The following is a 23,003-nucleotide window of genomic DNA, read 5'->3' as shown; positions in this document are numbered from 1 at the left end:
ACAAAAGTTGAACTTTTGGGAAGGTGTGTGTCCCATTACATCTGGCATTAAATCGACACAGCATTTCATAAATAGAACATCATACCAACAGTCAAACATGGTGGTGGTAGTGTGATGGTCTGGGGCTGCATTGCAGCTTCAGGACCTGGACGACTTGCCATAATTGATGGAACCATGAATTCTGCACTCTATCAGAAAATCCAGAAGGAGAATGTCTGGAGAATCAGTTTGTGACCTCAAGCTCAAGCGCACCTGGGTTATGCAGCAGGACAATGATCCCAAACACACCAGCAAATCCACCTCTGAATGGCTCAAGAAAAACAAAATTAAGGATTTGGAGTGGCCAAGTCAAAGTCCAACTTAAATCCGGAGATGCTGTGGCATGACCTTAAACAGTACTTTCAGTGAAAACCCTTCAGTGTGGCTGATATCATATATATCATATGGTGGTGCATTTTCTTGCAATAACCAGATGTTATTTTATTGAAACAATATATTTTCTTGTAATAACGAGATGCTAGGTTGTTAAAAGGACATTTTTCTCATTAAAACATTTTCTCTTAATAACAAGATAAAGTGTCATTAAAACTATATATATTCTCATAATAACATGTCATAAAAATGTTACATTTTTCTCGTTATAACAAGATATTGCATCATCGCTTGAATGGGAGTATGCTGTTATCAATAGTGATTTACATTTAAGACAACACCAGCATTAATATTCAGTTGTGTGAATCCTCCAGGAATCTGAACCTATATGAAAATGTAACATTTAATCTAAAGAGGGTTGATTTATGGTGATCACACAATAGCAGCCCACAAACGCAACCCACACAAGTAAGCATGCACATATACACAGACACACACACACATAATGAAACATTAGCGTTTTGGAGGCCCACGCCAGTAATCCGGGCTGATCCGGGGCTTTTAGTGTGTGTTTCCTAATACCGGCTCTGAGAGTGCAAAATGAGCATCATAATCTGAGCCGGAAAACAGCTCATTCTATAGCTCGCTGAAGAAAAGCAGTTTTAGACCACATTAGAGTGGCTATGTGTGTTTACTGCTGTTTACCTCCAGATGTCTAGAGTAACGTGAAATCAGAATGGACCCTTTTAGCTTTTTTAAAGGGCCAATTCAGCCAAAAATTACAATTTAGTTCGCGTTACGCACCCTCGTTTCCTTGTGAAACACAAAAAGAGAGATTCAAACGGTGCTGGTCACTCTTTTTCATGCAATAGCAATAGGTAAAAAAAAATGCACCATAAAAGTAGTCCATAATAAATTTGTGTGCACAGACTGTAATACAAGTCATTTTTTGCTGATAATCTTCCCTACAGTGACCTGCAGAATCACTGAGTCAGTGAGTTGAACTCAAGAACTGAATCAGTCCAACTCAAAAGAATGATTCGTTCATGATTCTGGGATTGGTACATTTCTCTCATGAAGACTCAATTTGCTCTCCCTTTAATCTTTTCTCTGTCAAGGAAGAGTAAAAGAGATATCAAAGGGATTTTTCTTTCCTATAGGCAGTTTTAGGAAACATTTCTCCTTTCATTTTTGTTTGCATTGGCATTTTCTTTCCTCCGCACCTGCGTTGTGGAACCTTGTAATCAAGACTGCCGGATGTACCTCAGATTTTCACAGCTGTACTTCCTCACACACATACACACACACATACACACACACACACATACATAAATGCTTTATGCTGAGCTCTGTGCAGTCAGTAAGTAAAGCTGTACTGATGTGAAAGGTATTTATGGAAGCTTGTTTCCGCCATGGGTTAAAATTTAAAAACAAATGTTAATTGCAACTTTTTTAATCTCACAATTCTGAGTTTATATCTCATAATTCTGACATGTTCACAATTTAGAGAAAAAGTCAGAATTTTGATATATAAAGTCAGAACTGCATGAAAAAATTCAGTTATTTTATTCTTTATTCTATGGTAGAAACAAGCTTCCATAGGTTTAAGCTTTGTGCCAAATAAAAAAAAAATCTAAATTAGTAGTGCTCATGTAAGGATTCAACAGTAGCACATAACAACCTGCAAGACCTGTGCTGTTTCTTAATCAGGATTTTTTTTTTTTTTTACAGTACAAATACCTAAACATCCTTAAAACAAGACCAGGTTATTCGAGAAGCAAAAATGCATGATATTAACACTTTTTTGGCAAGCTTAGTTTTTTCTCCTTGTTTTAAGCATAAATCAAACAACATTTAGTGAGATCTATGTTTAAAATGGAATGGTCCTGAGAGTGCTGCACGAGCTCGCGGCGCCATCTGCAGGACAGTTCAAAGCGCCTAACGCGAGTAGAATCAGCGCTGAAACGTGTTATTCGACCCGGTGACTTTTTATGAATGGCGGTGAGAATTTGAGATTGCTAGTGCTGTCATAAAATGCGCAACGGTTGTGATGTAATTAAATAATAGGCTGTAGTCTGACGCGCTACATGTCTGCTGTTACAGTAGCCTACTGTTTTTTACTTTCAATTCGCTTGGTTTGAACCGCTTTAATTTGCATTTGGGAACGCAACGTCTTTAGAAACGTTTCTAAATCTGTTGTTGTCTACAAAGAGAAGTTTCAGTGTCACATAATCCTTCATAAATCATTCTAATATGCTGATTTGCTGTTCAAGAAACATTTCTGATTATTATCAATGTTGAAAACTATTTTGCTGCTTCAGATTTTGTGTGGAAATGGTGATACACTTTATTTTTCGTGATTTTATGATAAATATAAAGTTTAATGAACTGCATTTATTTGTATTTATCAAATATATTAATTAAATTTGTTAATGCATTTATTAAATAGAAATAATTTAAAGGTCTTCACTCACTTTTTATCACTTTCATGCATGATGAATAAAATTATTAATTTCTCTCTCTTTTTTAAAATCTTATACAAACGTTTGAGTGGTATAAAAGATCATGTGAAAACTGATCACACTGAAAACTGGAGTAATAATGAAGAAAATTCTGCTGTGCATCACAGGAATAACATTACATTTTATAATATATTAAAATTGAAAACCTTTTTTATTTGTAATAATATTTCTCAATATTTTTTATTTTGATCAAATAAATTCAGCCTTGATGAGCAGAAGATAGTTATTTCAAAATCATTAATAATTGTAATGTTTCCAAACTTTTGGCAGATACTTTAATAATAATAACAATTCTATATAATTTACTATAATATAGTATAATACTTTATTGTAATAGATTATATAATACACTGTAAAAAATTATCGTGATTTTAACGGTAAAAAACTGTGAAAATGCTACGGTAAAAACCTGTTACATGGTTAACGGAAAGTTCCTGTAAAATTTACAGGGAAAAACCATAAACTTCCCAGACGTTCCCAGAATTCCCTGCGTTCCATTTCAAATTCTGTTTGAATTTGACGTTTTTTCTTTGAAATAACTGTTTCTTCTTAGTTTTTTCTTATCAGTTATGTTTATTAGGGTTCTATGTTACATCTAATGTTGTTAAATTAATGTTTATAGCATATTTCAGTTTAATGAGTCTCACCATGATGGTGTTTAGTGCTTGTGTGAATGACACTGGGCACCTTCTGTTTACTCTATTGTTTAAAAGATGCTTGTGATGGGCTTTGGTTCATCATGTGACTTTCTCATCATCACCTGCATTTGGTGGTTATCAGTGTATTTCAAAGGAACAAAACAGATTTCAGTACTTTAATAGGTTGGTATATTAAGATTATATCAGTTAAAGAAATTACGGTATTTAACTGTAAATTTAAGTTAAAACCGTAAAAACCTAAAACGTTGCTACCGTATTTTTTACGGTAGAATTCTGGCAACCACAGCTGCCAGTTTTTTACCGTAAATTTTACGGAATTTGTTTTACAGTGTATTGTTATCATGATTATTAAATGCTGCTTTTTATTTTTTACAGGATGATATGTATGTTTACAATATAAGATATATCTTTTAATGTGCTAAAATATGTATTTTTAATAATAAGCTCTGGGGCCATGACTTGTGGGTGTGGCTTGGGGCGTGGTCAGATTTTCCTTCTTTTTTTGTCTCTAGCTGATCATATGCCTGTAGATGATAAAATGAACAAAAAAACTAGTAACCACCCAGAACACCCTAGCAACCACATAGCAGCACCTTGTCAACCACTCACGACATGGCAGTGTGTTTTGCCTGGTCAAAACAGACTCATATGTAAAGATGTTCTGATTTGAGCACTATTAAACCATCCAGATGATTAGTGTTGTGAAATAGATTTTAAATAGAGTTCAAGTTTCATACGAATTGATTCCTCTGCAGTGGAAGCAAATTATGAATTGCGAGAGAAATCAATCAGGTGTAAGTGACTCCATTAGCGAGTGTTAACAGCAGAAATGATGATGCTGTGAGATCTAATGGAGATGAATAATGAAGCTTTTAATAGACTTGCTGAAGCAGCTGCTGTCTGTCTCTCTCTCACTCTCTCTCTCTGTCCAGTTCAATGAGAAAGCGTACGCCGTGGTGCCGTGCTTCACCACGCTGGTCCAAGCCAACATAAAGAACAAGAAGATCTTCAAAGAGGCTGTGATGAACATGCAAGCGAAGGGGACGACAGACTACAAGACCGGCTTTCAGTTTGCCTTTGACCAGCTGTTAAACGTAAGACTCGCACACTCATGTTTACCTACTGCAGTTATCGACATGAAGATACACTGGAATTCAAGTCTTTAAATAAAGTTCATTATAATGACTACAGACTGACCCTGACCTACAGACGTCCTAAGAGGTCATGAATCATTTGTTTTGTTGTGATGTTAAATTAATTATCTTTAATTTGAAGTGCTCGATCATGTACTACTGTCAAAAAGTTTGGGGTTGGTGCAAAGACGTCTCTTATGCTCACCAAGGCCTGCATTTATCTGATCCAAAATAGAGTAAAAACAGTAATATTGTGAATTTAAAATAACTGTTTTTTTATTTGAAAATATATTTTAAATTTAATTTATTCCTGTGATGCAAAGTTGAATTTTCATACATTTTATTAACAATTTTTTTGATGAATAGTTCAAAAGAACATCATTTATTTAAAATAGAAATCTTTTGTAATATTATGAATATCTTTACTGCCACTTTTGATCTTAATGCATCCTTGCTGAATAAAATTGTTCATGTCTTTCAAAACATTTTGAAATTGTGAACTCTAGAAATAAATAAATAGACTGAGAAATATTTTAGTCTCAATCTCGAGAAAGCAACTCTTTTTTTCACAGTCTTAGGGCTTGCATACTAACTCCGATGTTAACTAAAAATATATATTTTTAGAATATACAAAAACATGATTTACTTTAGCTATGAATCATTTTACCTTTGACAAGATCCCTGGATGTTCCCAAAGAGAGTTTTTTTTCTAGATTTAGCTGGATTTGGCTTAGTTAAATTTGTTAATGCCACAACATCCTCTTACCAACTCAGCGGAAAATTGTATTGCTCAGATGTTGCTTTTTCAAAGCGTTCAGAGATTTAACGGAGTTCTCAGTTATATTTAATTTAAGTGTCAGCTTTTTCTCATATGTCTGAGCGATAAAAACAGACAAATGATTCAATAGTGGACATTCAGTAAGCCTTAAAATGATCTTGCTGAGGAGAAATGTTTGAGATCATGAGAAATATGGCCATGCAGAAGCATGTTGATGGTGAGTACAATGATGTGAGATTTGTTGATGGCCACGTGTGTGGCTTCATCCCATGCATTTAGTTTTGGCCGACTGCTGCTCGAACAGATCGTGATGGTGTGATTGAGATACAGACGAATCTGTATCCTCTTCTGACCGAAGACACTCGTTCTTTCTGACTTGCTCTTTCACTGTCGCTCTCAGATCCACAAGCACCAAGGCATTTTAATCTCTGCCCGTTGACTCCTGAGAGGCTGAGAAGAGAGCGCTGTAAATTTGTAATTGTGGCAGTATTATTTATCTTTATTAGAATCTTGTCAGAGTGATGTGGCCTAGGCCGAAAGTCAATGACAGCTGTGATTGGACGGGATAGGAAGAGGGGACTTTTGGCTAACTCATCAGAGATAGGACCGTCGGCGGCAGCTGGCACAAAAGCAGACGTATGATTAGAGGAACAGACGTGCCCGCATACACACACACACACACACACGCTTAAGTGCTCGGACACATGTGCGGTGCTCTGCCAAATGGGACGCTGTTATAACCAAGGTCATTTGTGTAGTGGATTGATTCAAGCAGGCCTGAAACGAATTCTGTGCAAATATGTCAATGCAAACACTTTGTACGCATATTGACCACAAACACACTGCGACTAAATTTGGTTCTCAGTTCACCTTTTAGTGCTTAAAGGTGCGGTATGTAATATTGACAGCTAGCGGTTAAAACAAGTACTGTGGTCCAAATTCAAAATATTGGAGAGAGTTGTTTCTCCTGCCTTCACCTCCTCAGACTCAAGGACACAGGAATAAGTGACAATAGGAGTCGACAAGCTTTAGACTGTAAACTGAGGAGTTGATTTATCCACTATTTAATATGCCTCTGGTTGTCATGGAGCTTTGTAGATGGATGCCGGAGCTTTTTAGGGTAGAATCTGTGATCTCTGATCCAGTCCGTTTTTTGGCTTCCATGACTGCAATGTGTTGTGTTTTCCTCCAACTGGCCACCTGGGGTGTTGAAACCCTATTGGCAGTAGGCGGAGTCGCACAGTGACATTCTGACACGGAATGCACATTTCAAAATAGAACAACAGGCTGTAGCATGAAACAAGTATGTGAACTTAGCATGTCTTCTAAATATCTGCAAATGTATTATGGTATTTTTATGATTTAGTACAGTCAAAAAATTACATACAGCACCTTTACTCCGGGTGTGTGTTCACGGTATGTGTGTGTTTGTGTGTGTTCACTACTGTGTGCACACTTGGATGGGTTAGGTGCAGAGCACATATTCTGGGTATGGGTCACCATACTTGGCCAAACGTCACTTCACTTCACTTTAATCCTGTTCTGTATACACACAGTTCAGTAATATACAGGAGTGACAATTCCAAACTAATTGACTACCAGTAATAACAATCACATTTACAGATATTCTACCCAGTCTGTACGGAACTGAACTAAATAGCTGGTTTTTAATTATGTATTTAAATATGTATCAGAGTTTTTTTTCTGTATGTGCAGTGCAAGAAATCACAGAGTATGTTTTGACTCATTAGTGTGGCCAGATCTTGCTAAAAAAAACAGTAAAACAAATAAGAACAAGCCCATAATAAACTCTAATCCAAATGCATTATCTTGGAAATTAGTCACATGTCAAAATATAGCGAACTGCACCTGCCTATTAATCAGTAAACTGGATCGCTTTATGAGCCAAGACCAAAGACACATAATAAGCATCGCTTATAATTAATAGACATGGCAACCCTTCAAGAATGCGCTCTGCAATGCAGACTTCACGAAACATTGTGGCTCTATCGACGGTAGTTTAGTTAAAAACACTGAACTTAAAGAGGTCGCTGTTATATGACGTCAATCATTACAGTTTCAGGAGTGACTGTTATATGTACACAATACAATAATTTAGAGGATTCACTCGCATATTTAAATGTGATCGTCACTTTACAGTGTGTATGTGGCCATTATTATTATTAAATGACACATTGCAAGGATAGTGTAAAGTACAACGCTTTTCACAAAGAAAAGCATCTGTTTATAAAGGCAGATCCAGTGAGTTTCAAACTGACCCGGCTCATTGGACACCCTCCAAACGAATCTTATGCATTTCTGTTTCTGTTTCTCACAGGAGACCAGCGCTCCGAGAGCAAACTGCAATAAAATTATAATGATGTTCACAGACGGCGGCGAGGATCGCGCTCAGGACATCTTTGAGAAATACAACTGGCCAAATAAAACTGTGAGTCGAGGCGATTCAATTCAAAACATGCCGGTGTTTCCATCTGTGTGGTAATGACCTTCAGTGACAAGCAGTTTTTCTGTCCTCCATAAAACAGAAAATAACAACAAAATCAAAGTCAATCAGAATATTTTTATGTTTGTAGTTGTGTGGAGCACGATTTCAGACCAAAGAGATAACATCATAAATCTGATGTCATTCCAATATAAAACTTACATCCTAGCATAATATCTCACAAAAACGTGTTTGAAATGATAAAACAATACGCATGCTGTTAAATGAGGGTCCAAATACAGAGGGACTACTCTGTATTTTTAGACCTTTTTGCTACACAGATCTAATAAACTGTCTTCGCTCCACAGGTGCGAGTTTTCACATTCTCAGTGGGGCAGCACAACTATGACGTCACTCCTCTGCAGTGGATCGCCTGTGCCAACAAGGGTAAGATAGTGAGAATGTAGACTTGGTTCAAAAATCTGAACTTTTCAGCTGTTCTGTACTTCTGTACATCTGTGTTGTTAGGCACAATTTGAAGTGTCATGGCAGGAACACAATGCAGCACCCTATAAACTGCATATTAGTGTTCTAAAAATGTAAAGAACACGTTCTGCAAGCAAATTTCAAACATCAAAGCAACTTTCTAAAAAAAGAAAAAAAAACTCAGCCCAACTTAAATGCATCGTAACACCCTAGAAACCACATAGCAATGTGTTTAAAATGCCTAAGTACACCTTGACAAACACATAGTAACACACTAGCAACCAGCCAGAACATTGTAACATTGTGGCGGCAAACATCACTCAGAAACTTACTGTGAAGAGGATTTTTAGCTGAAACAGCGGTCCATTTTTGAGAATTAAAAAGCATATCAAGAAACACAAAATTAATACCCATGGCTCCTGACGATATACAGTATTGCAATCTTATGAAGTGAAATGATTGGCCTGTGCTAGAAACTGAACATTATTTACAACATTACAAACGTTCCGGAGTGATGTCCGGTTCTTTTTTGGTGAACTAGTTGAATCAGTTCACCAAATTGGACTGAACCACCTGAAACGACTCGAGCAGCACAGATCTACAAGTTACTCCATCAAAACACACATTTGGATGTGTCTGACAGTCACTTCAGCTGGAAATGAGCCAAAATAGTGGCGTATCTGATCCTATGATGAATGAACTCTTTCAGCGCTCCAGACCAATGATATGTGAATGCGCAAACTAAGTGAAATTAAAGGAACTCTCCACTTTTTTTGAAAATAGGCTCATTTTACAACTCCCCAAGAGCTAAACAGTTTTCGAATCCATTCAGCTGATCTCCGGGTCTGGCGGTAGCACTTTTAGCGTAGCTTAGCATAGATCATTGAATCTGATTAGACCGTTAGCATTGTGCTCAAAAATGACCAAAGAGTTTCGATATTTTTCCTATTTAAAACTTGACTCTTCTGTAGTTACATCGTGTACTAAGACTGATGGAAAATGAAAAGTTGATTTTCTAGGCCGATATGGCTAGGAACTATACTCTCATTCTGGCGTAATAATCAAGGAACTTTGCTGCCGTACCATGGGTGCAGTAGGCGCAATGATATTATGCAGCGCCTGAAAGTAGTCCCCAGCTATATCATAACTAGTTACCTAGCTGGGAACTACTTTCAGGCGCTGCGTAATATCATTGCACTCTTGGGGAGTTGGAAAATGAGCCTATTTTCAAAAAAAGTGGAGTGTTCCTTTAACATTTTCATTGTTTCTCGTGGTTTGTGTAAAATGGTTAGCTGATGAAGACTAGTTTATTCACTTTAAGCATGTAAAACATCCACATTTTGTATAATTATTAGGTGCTTTAATTACACTTTGTCATTGCGTGATTACTAAAACTAGAATTGAACCAGTTCATTGAAACAAACTGTCTGAATGAACCAGTAATTAGATTTCTCCATTGTCTGAGGCTCTGGATTACAGGTAATAATGTTGTAAATAATGTTCAGTTTCTTGCACTGACCGATTATTTTGCTTCATAAGACTGCAATATATCATCAGGAACCACAGGTTTTATTTTGTGTTCCTTGATATGTTTTTTTTTCTTCTTCTTTAGCTAAAAATCTTCTTTTAATGTTCTACTCAAGAAAAAATTCACCTAAATCTCGGGGTGGCCCGAGGGTCAGTAAATTAACAGCATATTTTCTGTTTTGGGTGAACTATCCCTTTGAAGCCAAAACTGTCCATTTTCTAAACGCACTAAGAGCTTGCATGTAATCCTGGTCAACAGCGCTCAAGTAATGTCGACCTATCTGACCTAACAAGTTAATTCCAGGCCTGTAGCGCAAACACTCTCCTTCTCAGCTCTGTCTTAACAATCAACCCTCTCTAGCTCTCTGATTAGTTAATGACGAACGGTGGCAGAACACTTCAGAGACCCCCGCCTCCCTCCCTTCCTTCTAATTAATTAACCAAAGAGGAACTGCCGTCGCAGCGATAACCACGTCCGCAACTTCTCTGCGTCTCCAGCCAAAAGCGCTTCCACTTAAGGATTAGCCCTCTGTGCGGCCATGTTCTCTGCTGTAATGACTGGCAGTGAGGGGACGGAGTCTGGCACAGCAAGCAAGACGCTTTTCTCAGCGGACTCCATCTCCACCGCAGGCTTTCATTTCGCTCGCCGATATCACAAAGCAGCAGAGGAACGCCCCTGACACCCTCACAAAGCCCACATCCACGTCCGCGGTTCTCCCTGTGCTGTAGGATGCGTGTTCGACAGCATATCTGACTGAAAGCATTCGCAGCCGCCGCTAGGGTCCTTCAAAAGCAACAGTAGGGCGCATACGCCACGTTTCCTCCTCTGAACGTACGCAGAGCACTCTTTGACGGGCTTGTTAAGATGCGGATTGTATCAGATTGTCTGCGTCTTATTGTTTTGTTGTACATGTCTCCCGTGCGGCGGAGACAAATGGATTCAGCGTTTTGTAATCATGACCAAGTCAAGGGATCAGACTGGCGGCAACAATGAGAGACATGTTTGTTTGACACAGCTTAGCGTGTGTTGTCACTCCACCGGCTGTCTCTCAGCGAGCTCGTTCACACTCCGCTGACACAAACAAAGTCTCATATGGCCGCCACTGAATCAGAGCCAATTCCCAGTCTCTTTGATTCCTGGCGACTCGCATTGATTTGATTAGATTCTTTCTAGCGTGCTGATTGGTTTGACCCTCAGACATCTTCTGAACACTTTTTTTTTTTTTAGTTTTTATACTCTAATTCTCTTGACTTTGATTCGCTTTTAAAGACTTTTAAATTATTTCTGATTCATTAACTGTGCTAGATTTGACTTCCTTATCTGCAGTCATTTTAGGGGCCGTCGCCTTCTTAAAGAGACGCTACGGGTTCAACACCCATTAAGCTTTATCTAATCCAACATTTGTGACATGATGGCAGTTACCACAGAAAATCATTTTGATTCATCCCTTTGTTTTAGGGGCCAGTTTGAGTATAAACCTATTAAAATAATAGAAAAGTATATTTTGTTTGAAGGGAAAAAAATGTTTTTAAAAAGAGAAAAAAATCATAAAAGACTATTTATTGAATGTGTTAAATAAATAAATAATTGTTATATGTACACTGTATTTATGAATGAATATATAGTAAAAGAAAAATTAATTATCTATTAATATATTTTCTGTTCTGACAATCCTTTTTTTTTTCCAATCGTTCATTTTCATCTGGTTAAACCATAGTAATTTTTTTAAATTATAAAAGCTTTGTTCACGTAATTGTGATATGGTGTAGGGGAAAAAATAACAAATTGACATTACTTTTAAAATCTTTTTTTTTCCCTCTTTTTTTTTTTTTTTTGGAAAAATTGATTTGTCTCCTGGATTTTGGGGACATTCTTGATCCATTAAAACAGTATTACCCAAAAAGTATATTTTGTTTGAAACAAAAAAACGAAAATGTTTTATTAAATGAATTTTTATTACAATTTAATTTATTTTAAATGTATTAAATGACTATTAAATATTTAATATATATTTGTTAATGTGTACACAGTATTTATTTATCAAAGAATATTTATTAAAGGACAATTTTAATTAAAGAAACATTTATATTTATTAATACATTTCTGTTTTGACAAAACATCTAACCATAATATGTTTTTTCATTATAAAAATTCTATGTTCACCTAATTATCATATTGTGATTTAAAAAAATATGTATTATTTATTCAAAATATTTAAAAAGAGAAAAGAGAGGCAGAGAGGAATAGAATGTGTTTTTAACCCTAAACCATGTAAAAACATTGAATTACACCAAATACACAAAATAATGTTAATTTTAGCATCGTCATATTTTAAACCCTCAAAGTGCCTGGCCCTGTTTACTTTCATTATAAGTGAATTACTAGTTTAAAAGACTCTTTTCTTTGGTTCCCTGACATTATGCCTCAAATGTTGTTGATGGAGCTTATCATATATTGAACCAATGACATTTCTTTGATATAGATGCCCGATAGCAAGAAAACCACAGACGTATCTTGCTAGCCACTCACAGCCTATGGTGATGTGAACACTACACCCGACCTCTGTGTTAATGATAGTTTCGACTCAAATGAGCCACAAAATGTTGGTCCTGAAGTTATCGAGACTGAAATTGTTCAGTGACCTTTATAGCAATAACGGCACACTGAGCGAAGGCTGAACTGATTTCATGTGCACGCGAATGATTTCAACCACGTTTGTGTTTTCAGCCCACAGATAATTAGAAAAACACATGGTACCTGTTAGAAAATATGCACATTCAAAACTATGGTCTCAATACAAATCAGCCTGTATTGTCAACCTAAAATGTCTGTTTCAAGATTTTATAGATTCTGATGAATTGGTGTAAATGTAGATTCATATTAATGAGGATTATATAAATCTGTTTTATTTTATCACCAGATTTAGTGTCTTTTCAGTATGCAATAAAAACATTAAACATGTTTACAATTTTTTATTAATATGCTATGGCATAAGCACAGTAGTTATAATTTTGATGCATCACGACAAATTCACAAGTTCACAAAAAAAAGTCCCTATCAAAAATCTAATCTAATACTTTAGCATGTAAAATATGTAAGTATTAATTTCTATGTGTGTGTGTGTGTTGAGAGAAAATGTCTGTAAGTTTGAAGTGGCAGTCTGAAGTTTCTTGACTCTAAACACTTTGAGGATGACACCTCAGATGTTGTGCTCTTTGTTCAGACACTCTTGTGTTTAATAATGTGTTGAGCAGGCCGTATTGCCCCTGTCTGTGTGTCCACTCTCTCAATAATCAGCCTCTGAAGCGCAGCCTCTGAATGCTTAATGAGACACAGAACAAACCACAGCACAGCACATTATCTGGCTAGCATACAGTATCTCACAGAAGTGAGAACACCCCTCACATTTTTGTAAATATTTTATTATATCTTTTCATGTGACAACACTGAAGAAATGACACTTTGCTACAATGTAAAGTAGTGAGTGTACAGCTTGTATAACAGTGTAAATTTGCTTTCCCTCAAAATAACTCAACACACAGCCATTCATTTCTAAACCGCTGGCCAAAAAGGGTCTCAGGTGTGAATGGGGAGCAGGTGTGCTCATACTGGACACTGGAAGTTCAACATGGCACCTCATGGCAAAGAACTCTCTGAGGATCTGAAAAAAGAATTGTTCCTATACATAAAGATGGTGTAGGCTATAAGAAGATTGCCAAGACCCTGAAACTGAGCTGCAGCACGGTGGCCAAGACCATGCAGCGGTTTAACAGGACAGGTTCCACTCAGAACTGGCCAAGCCATGGTCGACCAAAGAAGTTGAGTGCACATGCTCAGCGTCATATCCAGAGTTTGTGTTTGGGAAATAGACGTATGAGTGCTGCCAGCATTGCTGCAGAGGTTGAAGGGGTGGGGGGTCAGCCTGTCAGTGCTCAGACCACACGCCGCACACTGCATCAAATTGGTCTGCATGGCTGTCGTCCCAGAAGGAAGCCTCTTCTAAAGATGATGCACAAGAAAGCCCGCAAGATTACTGGTCTGATGAGACCAACATAGACGTATTTGGTTCAGATGGTGTCAAGCGTGTGGGGCGGCAACCAGGTGAGGAGTTTAAAGACAAGTGTGTCTTGCCTACAGTCAAGCATGTTGGTGGGAGTGTCATGGTCTGGGGCTGCATGAGTGCTGCTGGCACTGGGGAGCTACAGTTCATTGAGGGAACCATGAATGCCATCATGTACTGTGACGTACTGAAGCAGAGCATGATCCCCTTCCTTCGGAGACTGGGCCGCAGGGCAGTATTCCAACATGATAACGACCCCAAACCCACCTCCAAGACGACCACTGCCTTGCTAAAGAAGCTGAGGGTAAAGGTGATGGACTGGCCAAATATGTCTCCAGACCTAAACCCTATTGAGCATCTGTGGGGCATCCTCAAACGGAAGGTGGAGGAGCGCAAGGTCTCAAACATCCACCAGCTCCGTGATGTCATCATGGAGGAGTGGAAGAGGACACCAGTGGCAACCTGTGAAGCTCTGGTGAACTCCATGCCCAAGAGGGTTAAGGCAGTGCTGGAAATAATGGTGCCCACACAAAATATTGACACTTTGGGCCCAATTTGGACATTTTCACATAGGGTTGTACTAACTCTTGTGGCCAGTGGTTTAGACATTAATGGCTGTTTGTTGAGTTATTTTGAAGGGACAGCAAATTTGCACGGCTATACAAGCTGTACACTCACTACTTTACATTGTAGCAAAGTGTAATTTCTTCAGAGTTGTCACATGAAAAGATATAATAAAATATTTACAAAAATGTGAGGGGTGTACTCACTTCTGTGAGATACTGTATGCATAGCACTCGGTCAGTCTATCTGCATGCTGAAAAATTATGCTTGTTATATTTGTAAGCGTGACAAAATAGCTCTCACCAAAATTGGATGAAATAATATTTTTTTCAATCAATTTCTTTCAGTATTAAATAAACTACATTAATCATCAACAGTTTGCCACAGTGAATTCTGCTGTAAAAATGTTTTAGATTTGTGTCAAAAGGAGGTAGTTTAATATAATTTTGCAGGTTTGTCTGTTCTGAACAGCATTTATATTTGTAGCGCACAAACCCCTAAAGCTGTTGTCTAGTTAGTCAGCTTACTATATTTTGGTGTGGAGCAAATGTGTCAACATTAACTAGCCCTTTTATTGGTTTGTTTATTTCTGAACAGGTTACTACTTTGAGATCCCTTCCATCGGAGCCATAAGAATCAACACACAGGTTTGTCCTTTCTACTGCTTCTTACTTCACATTAGTGTCTTCCATAAGTATTGGAACAGCAAACACAAAATTGCTCTGTTGGCTGTGGAGTCAAGACATTTGCAAATATGATTAAAAGATGAATATGAGACAAAAATACAGAATGTCACATTTTATTATTAGCCGTTTCAACACATACAGGTTTTACCAAATAAAAAGAACAGCACTTTCAGGGTTCATCCCACTCATTGATGTGAGCATAAGTATTGGGACAGTTGAACATAAGTCAGATATAAAAGATTAAAAGCTATTATTTAGTTGCAGATCCCTTGAGCACAATCACAGCAGTGAGTCTGTGACCCATAGACATCACCAGACTCTTGGTCTCATCCTTTGAAATACTTTTCCCAGCCTTTAATGAAGCCAATTCCAATTATTGCTTGTTTTGGGGAGTTTCTGCCTTTACTCTCCTCTTCAGCTGGTGAAATTCATGTTCAATCAGATTTAAATCTGGAGACTGACTTGGGCAATCTAAGACTTTCCATTTCTTTGCCCTTATAAATTCCTTGACTGAACTGGCAGGGTGTTTTGGGTCATTGTCCTGATGCAATATGAAGCACTTCCCAATTAATCTGGTGGCATTTTCTTGAATAATGGTAGGCAAGATGGATTTGTACCCTTCCAAATTAATTTTACTACTGTCATCATACATTAAGTCATCAGTAAAGTTGAGAGGGCCTGTTCCAGAGACAGCCATGCATGCCCATGCCATGACACCACCTCCACCATGCTTTACAGATGCGGCTGTATGCTTGGGATCATTGCAGTTCCCTTTTTTATCCACATTTTTGCTTTCCCATCACTTAGATAAAGGTTCATCTTTGCCATAAACACAGTTCCAAAACTCTTCTGGCTCACTTTTGTGCTATTTTGCAAACTCTAATCTATTCTATTTTTGGTGCTGGTCACAGGTTTGCATCTTGCTGTGTAGCATCTGTAATTCTGTGTCAAAGTCTCCTGAGGACAGTAGATTGTCAGAGCATCATCCAGCTTTCTGGAAGTTGTTGATGATTTTACAGACACGACTTTTAGGATTCATTTTCACAGCTTTTATGATTTGTCTGTCATCAACTACTTGTTTTCTCAGCCGATCAGGTAGTTGTTGGTTGCTGGTGGTTTCCAAACTCTTGATTTCTCCATGCCCTTTGTTTTTGCTATAGCTCTAATTGACTTCCTCTTTTCTTTTCGCATACAAATTTCTTGCTTTTCTCTCAAAGTCAGATCCCTCATCTTCATCCTGGTTTGTGTGTGTAATATAACTGATACGACACATTCCCTGCTTTTAATATCTGAAGAATTAATGCAACAGGACACAGCTGATCACTTAGAAAGACCTGTGAGGCAACTGTTCCAATACTTATGCTCACATCAGATAGAGGGATGAACTCTAAAAGTGCTGAACTTCTTAGCTGGTAAAGCATCTATGTGTTGAATCACCCAATAATAAAATGTGACATTCTGTAGTTTTGTCTCATATTCATCTTTTAATCATATTTGTAAATGTCTTGACTCCACAGCCAGCAGAGCAAATTTGTCTTTACTGTTCCAATACTTTTGGAGGGCACTGTACATACAATACTGTTTAAAAGTTTGAGGTCAGTAATATGTTTTTAAGAAATTAGTTTATTTAGTCATCAAGGATGCATTAATAGTGACAGTAAAGACATTTATAGTGCTACAAAAGAGTACTATTTTCAATAATTGTTCAACAATTTGTTCTTTTGAACTTTCTATTCATCAAAGAATCCTGAAAAACAGATTCACATTTTTCACCAAAATATTATAATTTTTAACAGTAAAATATAAAGAAATATTTGTTGAGCAGCAAATCAGCATATTAGAATGGTTTCTGATGGATCTTGTGAGTCATGATGCTGAAAATTCAGCTTTGATTGCAGAAATAAATTGCATTTTAACATAATTCAAATAGAAAACAGTTATTTTACATTGTGATAATATTTCACAATAATACTGTTTTTACCACATTTTTAATCAAATAAATGCAGCCTTGTTGAGCAGAAGAGACTTCTTTCAAAAATGTTAAAAATCTATATATGAAGAGTTTATTTGCAAAAACCAATAAACGCCACTTTTTTATTTTTTAAATGAGCTGATTGCCGGCATTATTCTCCACATATAGCGCGATCTGAACCCTAAACTTGTTTTGTCAAAAAAGCCAGTGTTGTCCACTTCCAAGGCATCGTGACTCGAGTTCACGTTTTACTGCAAAAGCTGACAAGCACCCTTATTGTTTTTGAACAGAAGCCGATAAGTCTATTTTAGCGAATCAGCGCGCTGTACTCAAGGCTACTTTCACTTTCAAAAGGCGTGCTAGCTGAGAGGAGTTTCATCAAAGCTGACTAAAAGTGACCAAGGATGGATAATTTCGACGAACTTGAGCCTGTGATTTCTTCTTCTGGATGTAAAAGGAAAATAAAAGCTGAAACGTTTTCACAGAACCTTGCAAAAGCAGCACATTACAACGATGAGGGAAAAGCTCCATGTATTGCGTGTAATCGCATCCATACACTCTATGATCACAACAACAACCTTTGTCAGGCATCTACATTGTCACCTGTCGAGATTACAAAGATTAAACGAGTCTAAAACATGAAATGTTAAGTTATCTGCTTTTGCCAAAAAACAACTACTGGAGTTATCTTTTTATTGCAGCTTTTGCTATAAAACAAGCTTTTACTGCAATTTAATTGATATTACTTGATTAAAAAACGTGATTTCTGAAAATAAATAAAGATGGAGTTGTCGGGTTTTTGCAAATTAACTCTTCATAAGATTAGTATGATTTTAATGTTTTTAAGGCACGTATACATATATTATCTATATTTATACAGGTTGTTTTAACTCATTTAAGAGGTGTTTTTAGGCATGACATCTGGTGGAGAACCTAAAACCCTTTGAATGGTGGTCAAATCTCTGTAGCGCATTGCCTCGAGCGGCTCAGTTCTTTATAAAAACAGCAACAACAGCCATGTGAAAGACAATACCGATGCATTAAAATGAATCAGAATAAAGAGTTTATCTTCAGCTGATACACATTCACAGGTATTTCAGCCAATCAGATTTTCCGTTTTAATAAAGCTCCATGACTCCAGTTCACTGTAAGTTCATTCAGCTTCCTGAGCTTTGAAGCCCTGTGATGTTATCACGATTTAGAGATATATATGTCACGCTAGAAAGCATAGAGAGAACTATAAAGATGAACGGATAAAGCGATAGAGACTTCTATATTTAGCATCAATAAGATTCAAACGGGACTGTGATTTCTCTAATCCACTTCCGTACAGTTTTCATTATCCTCCAGCAATCTTTCCCGAGGCCCACGAAACCCGCCGCAATAGCATTGCTCTTCCCCGAAAGCAGTCGGTCCAATTTCCCCACCTCTTCTGTGTGATTCCTCAGTGCTCTTCACTGACGTCTCTGCCTTTCTTCTTTATCTCCTCTCTATCACCTTTTACTATCTGTTTCCCCTTTTTTTCCAATCCAACTTAGCTTTATTCATTCGTGTCTCCTCCTTCCTCTTTCTCGCGCAGGCGAGCTGATCAGGCGCTTGAATAGACCATCAGCTGTTCCATTAGGCTGAGTGTAATTTTATTCAGAGAACTGCCACTTATTCTAATAGCCTGCGTGAGACAGGTGTGGGCGCGTAACTGTATATATCGACAGCAGCGGCTGCCACACCTGTGCACCTCCTCACCACCTCCTCTCCTGTCGCATGCTGTTACCTCCGAGAGCCGAGGACAAAAATAACCGCCAACTGCACTTCCACACCAATCGCTCGCAGATGCTGGTGGATTTCTGACAGGAAAAACTCTCCAATCTGCAAAAAAGTTCTTCTAATGAATGTATGAAAGTTGCTTGAAGAAAAAAGCATTTAGCAGATTATTTCTGGGTGATAATATAGTTTACATTGTGCAATGATACAAGCAGTTTAGCCATTGAGGCAGTTATTATTTTGTGTAAATTACAGTTAACTAAAACCATTAAAAGAAGATTGTTGCTTGAAATAAAATACAATGAAAAATACCATTTATTTTATTTTATTTTATTTCAGGTAGTAAGGCAATATTTTTATGTAGTTTAACTTTGTGATAATTAATTTTTAAAAACTACATAGACGTTAAAAATAATAAAAATGACAAAAACAAAAGAAAATTACTGAAACTTTACATGTAAATTGAAAATCCAAATGTTGAAAATTCAAAATTTTAATAAAAATTATAATAGGATTTCAATGTCATGGTCTCAAATCTTACTTACCCGAACTATCCTGTTTATGAACTTTTGGGTTAAAAAGATATTTTCACATTTTATTGACAAAAAAGGTCTCTTATGTTCTTTTTTTTAGATCAAAAATACAGTAAAAGCAGTTGTATTGTGAAATATTATTACAATTTAAAAAAAACCTATTTTTTATTTGAATATATTTTAAATATTAATTTATTTCTGTGATGCAAAGCTGAATTTTCAGCATCATTGTGACTTCAGTATCACATGATCTTTCAGAAATTATTCTAATATGCTGATTTGCTGCTCAAGGAACATTTATTATTATTATAGATGCTGAAAACAGTTGTGCTGGTTCATATTTTTATGGAAACTGATCTTTATTTTTTTTAAGCATTCTTTGAATTTAAAGTTTAAAAGAACAATGTTTATTTGAAATAGAATCATTTGTAACATAAATGTGTTAACTGCTACTTTTGATCAATTTAGCTGAATAAATTCTTCAATTTAATTGATGCCATACTTTTGAACTGTTTGCATAAATTCTAAGGCTATTAGTGTGATTAGAAAGCTATTGAGTTGATTGTGAAAGTGCTCAACTGGAAAAAGCTGCTGCCTTTACCTTTACTCTCTACCTGTATAACATGAAAGTGTCACATTGCTAAGTATAATGAGATCAGTTTGAATATGAATGCAGCTCCTTTATAATTGAGCTGCTGCATTGAGTTCATGAACGTTTATGGACAGACTGGAAATCTACAAGCTAATCTGTGCAGCGGCCTGCTGTGTCACTGCTCTTTATCCCCTCGTACCGCAGAGACCGCCATTATCGGCCCACTGCTGTTTACCTTTCTCTTTTCTCCCGCGTGAAAAGGTCCGCCTGTCATCGTCTACTGAAATGTGTCCCCACGGCACGTTAAATGGTGTTTTAGTGAGCTAATAATAGAATAGGTTACACTTGTCAGCACTTCCATGTTACAGCAAGAAATAAAAGTGGCCTAATGCTGCAGTTTCATCAAAAAGCCACACTTACACAAGCCGCTGGCTTTCAGAGAGACAAAATATTCCCCACGTGAGCTTCTGGCCCTCCATTAGCTGTTGAATGTTGAAGCTGGAAGATTGCATTATTAAATGTGTTTTCTCCGCCAGGCATCGACGCATGTCTGGGTGAATCTCATGAAATGTCACAATAAACAGGAAAAAAAGAAATTATATATTGTGTAAAAAATCTCAGTCACTAAGAACATTTGAAAAATGTTTAATAAAAATGTATAATAATAACTGAAAATTGAATAATAAAACATGGACATTACTATAGTAAAATATCTTTAGGATTAATTTAGAATTATTTTTAATTATTTACTTATTAATTATTTTAATTACAATTGTGTGTGTGTTTATATTTATTTATTTATTTTTGTTACATATATTACATTTGGTAAATTCGTGTATATCTATTTATCTATTTCTGTTTGGCCTTAATTGATATTTTTCAGTTTCTTTGTATTTTATTACTTCAACTTCAACTTATTTTAATTTGTGCATTTGTAATTTGTGTTTATGTTTTTTATATGTTTTTCATCTAATATTTATTCTTTATTTTATTTCAGCTTTATTTCAATTAACTACATTTTCAATATTTTTTATTTAGATAACAGATAGATGGACGGATGGATGGATAGTATTATAATAATAATCTGTAATATATATATATATATATATATATATATATATATATATTACATTATCAAATAAAAAATTATATATATATATATATTCCCTCACTAAATAGAGATTTTTTTTTTTTTCCTAAAACAAGCATCATTTCCTTTTTTTTTGACCCCATTCTTTCAGACAGTTTTGGTGAGGTTCACTTCTTTGAGTGATTAACCTCCCAAAGAGTGTTGTGTTGAAAACAGAATTGTCATTTATAAACATGTGCTTACGGCGACCCAACAAGTGCCGTCCTGTGGCAGCCCACCCTACCTCTCCAGAGCGAGAATGTGCTTTCTAACAGCTGTAATATGCTTTAATAGCTGCTTTATGATGATTTGTTACGCTGGAAGTGCCTCTGTGCAGCTGGCTTTACTGGCCCCTCGGGCGGACGCTTTTAACAGCGTGCTTTATGTAATGGAGCGGCAAGTCGCAGTCGTTTGCTTTATGACAGAGGGAGGTGTGGACTCCTGCCTTTAGTGTGGCATTTTCAGATCTCAGTGTTATTAGTTGTAACCTGTTGAGAATAGGTTTCGATTGGTGATTCTGGGTGTGTTTGTTGTAAAACTGAGCTGTGATACAGTTCTTATGATATATGTGTTAAATTCTGTGTTTTTGTTATCAGGAGTATTTGGATGTTCTTGGACGACCAATGGTGCTGGCAGGCGAACGAGCTAAACAAGTGCAGTGGACCAATGTTTACCAGGATGCTCTGGTATGGAAGATTTCCATCATCATCATCATTATCATCAACTCAAAATTGCACTGCATAATTTCAAATATGGCCGATGGATTAGCCTGCATAGAATCTGGGCCCACTTGAATTGAGTGTTTGTTTATGAAATGCTTGTGTTTATCTTGAAAAAAAAATGCAATTAAATTAAACATCTATATTAATGTCATAATCAATAGTAGATATTAATAATTCTACGACCTTACTTGAGAAACAAAGTTAAAAACAAACACTTTTTATGCATTTTGGACGTTCATTTACACAATAATGGCACACGTTTTTGAAAACTATACTGTTTTGTTTAAATGGTGATGTCGTATGCATATTGCGTGTCTATAGGTATGTGTGCATGTGCATAGTGGGTTTTTTTTTTTATGAAGTGACAGCGCCAAATACTGTCCTGGCATTCATAATACAGCATTTGTAGTTGTTTCTATGGGATCTGTGTTAACGAGGACTGTTTTGACAGTTAAAACATTTCTCTTTTTAGTACAACATCGTTGTGTAAACATACCCTTAGGTTACACATCTCTGGATGAAATATAGCTTAGAATAGGAATCGTTGCACAGAGATTTTACACACTTTTAGGCTGAGAACTGCAAAATAGCATATTGACTATACCCACTAAACATTGGACGTCGGATAGACGTGCAGATCATGTCTATATTGGGTCCGTCGGTCCATGACCAATTCTGGACATCTATTCGACGTCCAAACTAGGTCCACTATTTGGACGTCCAACCATGACCCAACTTGGACGTCATTTTGACGTTCAACATTTGACCTAATCTGGCTTATTTTTTTTGGACGTCATTTGGACGTCTATGGCAGTTGTGATATACACATTAGACGTGCAGTAGACGTCGAAAAAAGACGTCGCCTGGCGTTACAAAACAACCCCATCAATGGACGGAAATTGGACGTCCAAAATGACATGGAAAACACGTCACTACGACGTCACATTGCGCAGTGGGTAAAAAGTTGGATTTTATTGCATTTCTAGTGCACGGCAGGCTGTCTAATTCACAAAGAACTCCACTGATTGGTGCGATTCTTTCGAATGATTCATCTATTAGTGAC

The 23,003-nt window shown here is 36.8% G+C and overlaps 1 protein-coding gene across 1 annotated transcript in view; it reads left to right on the top strand.

Moving 5' to 3' along the window:
* The window catches only part of LOC306844558 (voltage-dependent calcium channel subunit alpha-2/delta-2-like), a 227,081-nt gene that overhangs the window by 183,868 nt on the left and 20,210 nt on the right, over positions 1–23,003 (top strand). The window contains exons 11-15 of the mRNA XM_079376781.1: positions 4,486–4,647; positions 7,803–7,913; positions 8,276–8,354; positions 15,143–15,192; positions 21,815–21,904. Of these exons, the coding sequence (XP_079232907.1) occupies positions 4,486–4,647; positions 7,803–7,913; positions 8,276–8,354; positions 15,143–15,192; positions 21,815–21,904 (492 nt within the window). The remainder of the gene's footprint in view (positions 1–4,485; positions 4,648–7,802; positions 7,914–8,275; positions 8,355–15,142; positions 15,193–21,814; positions 21,905–23,003) is intronic.

This window comes from Barbus barbus, assembly GCF_936440315.1.
Source record: "Barbus barbus genome assembly, chromosome: 25".
NCBI lineage: Eukaryota > Metazoa > Chordata > Actinopteri > Cypriniformes > Cyprinidae > Barbus > Barbus barbus.
Note: the sequence above shows the minus strand (reverse complement) of the source record. Positions and strands in the feature narration are given on the sequence as shown.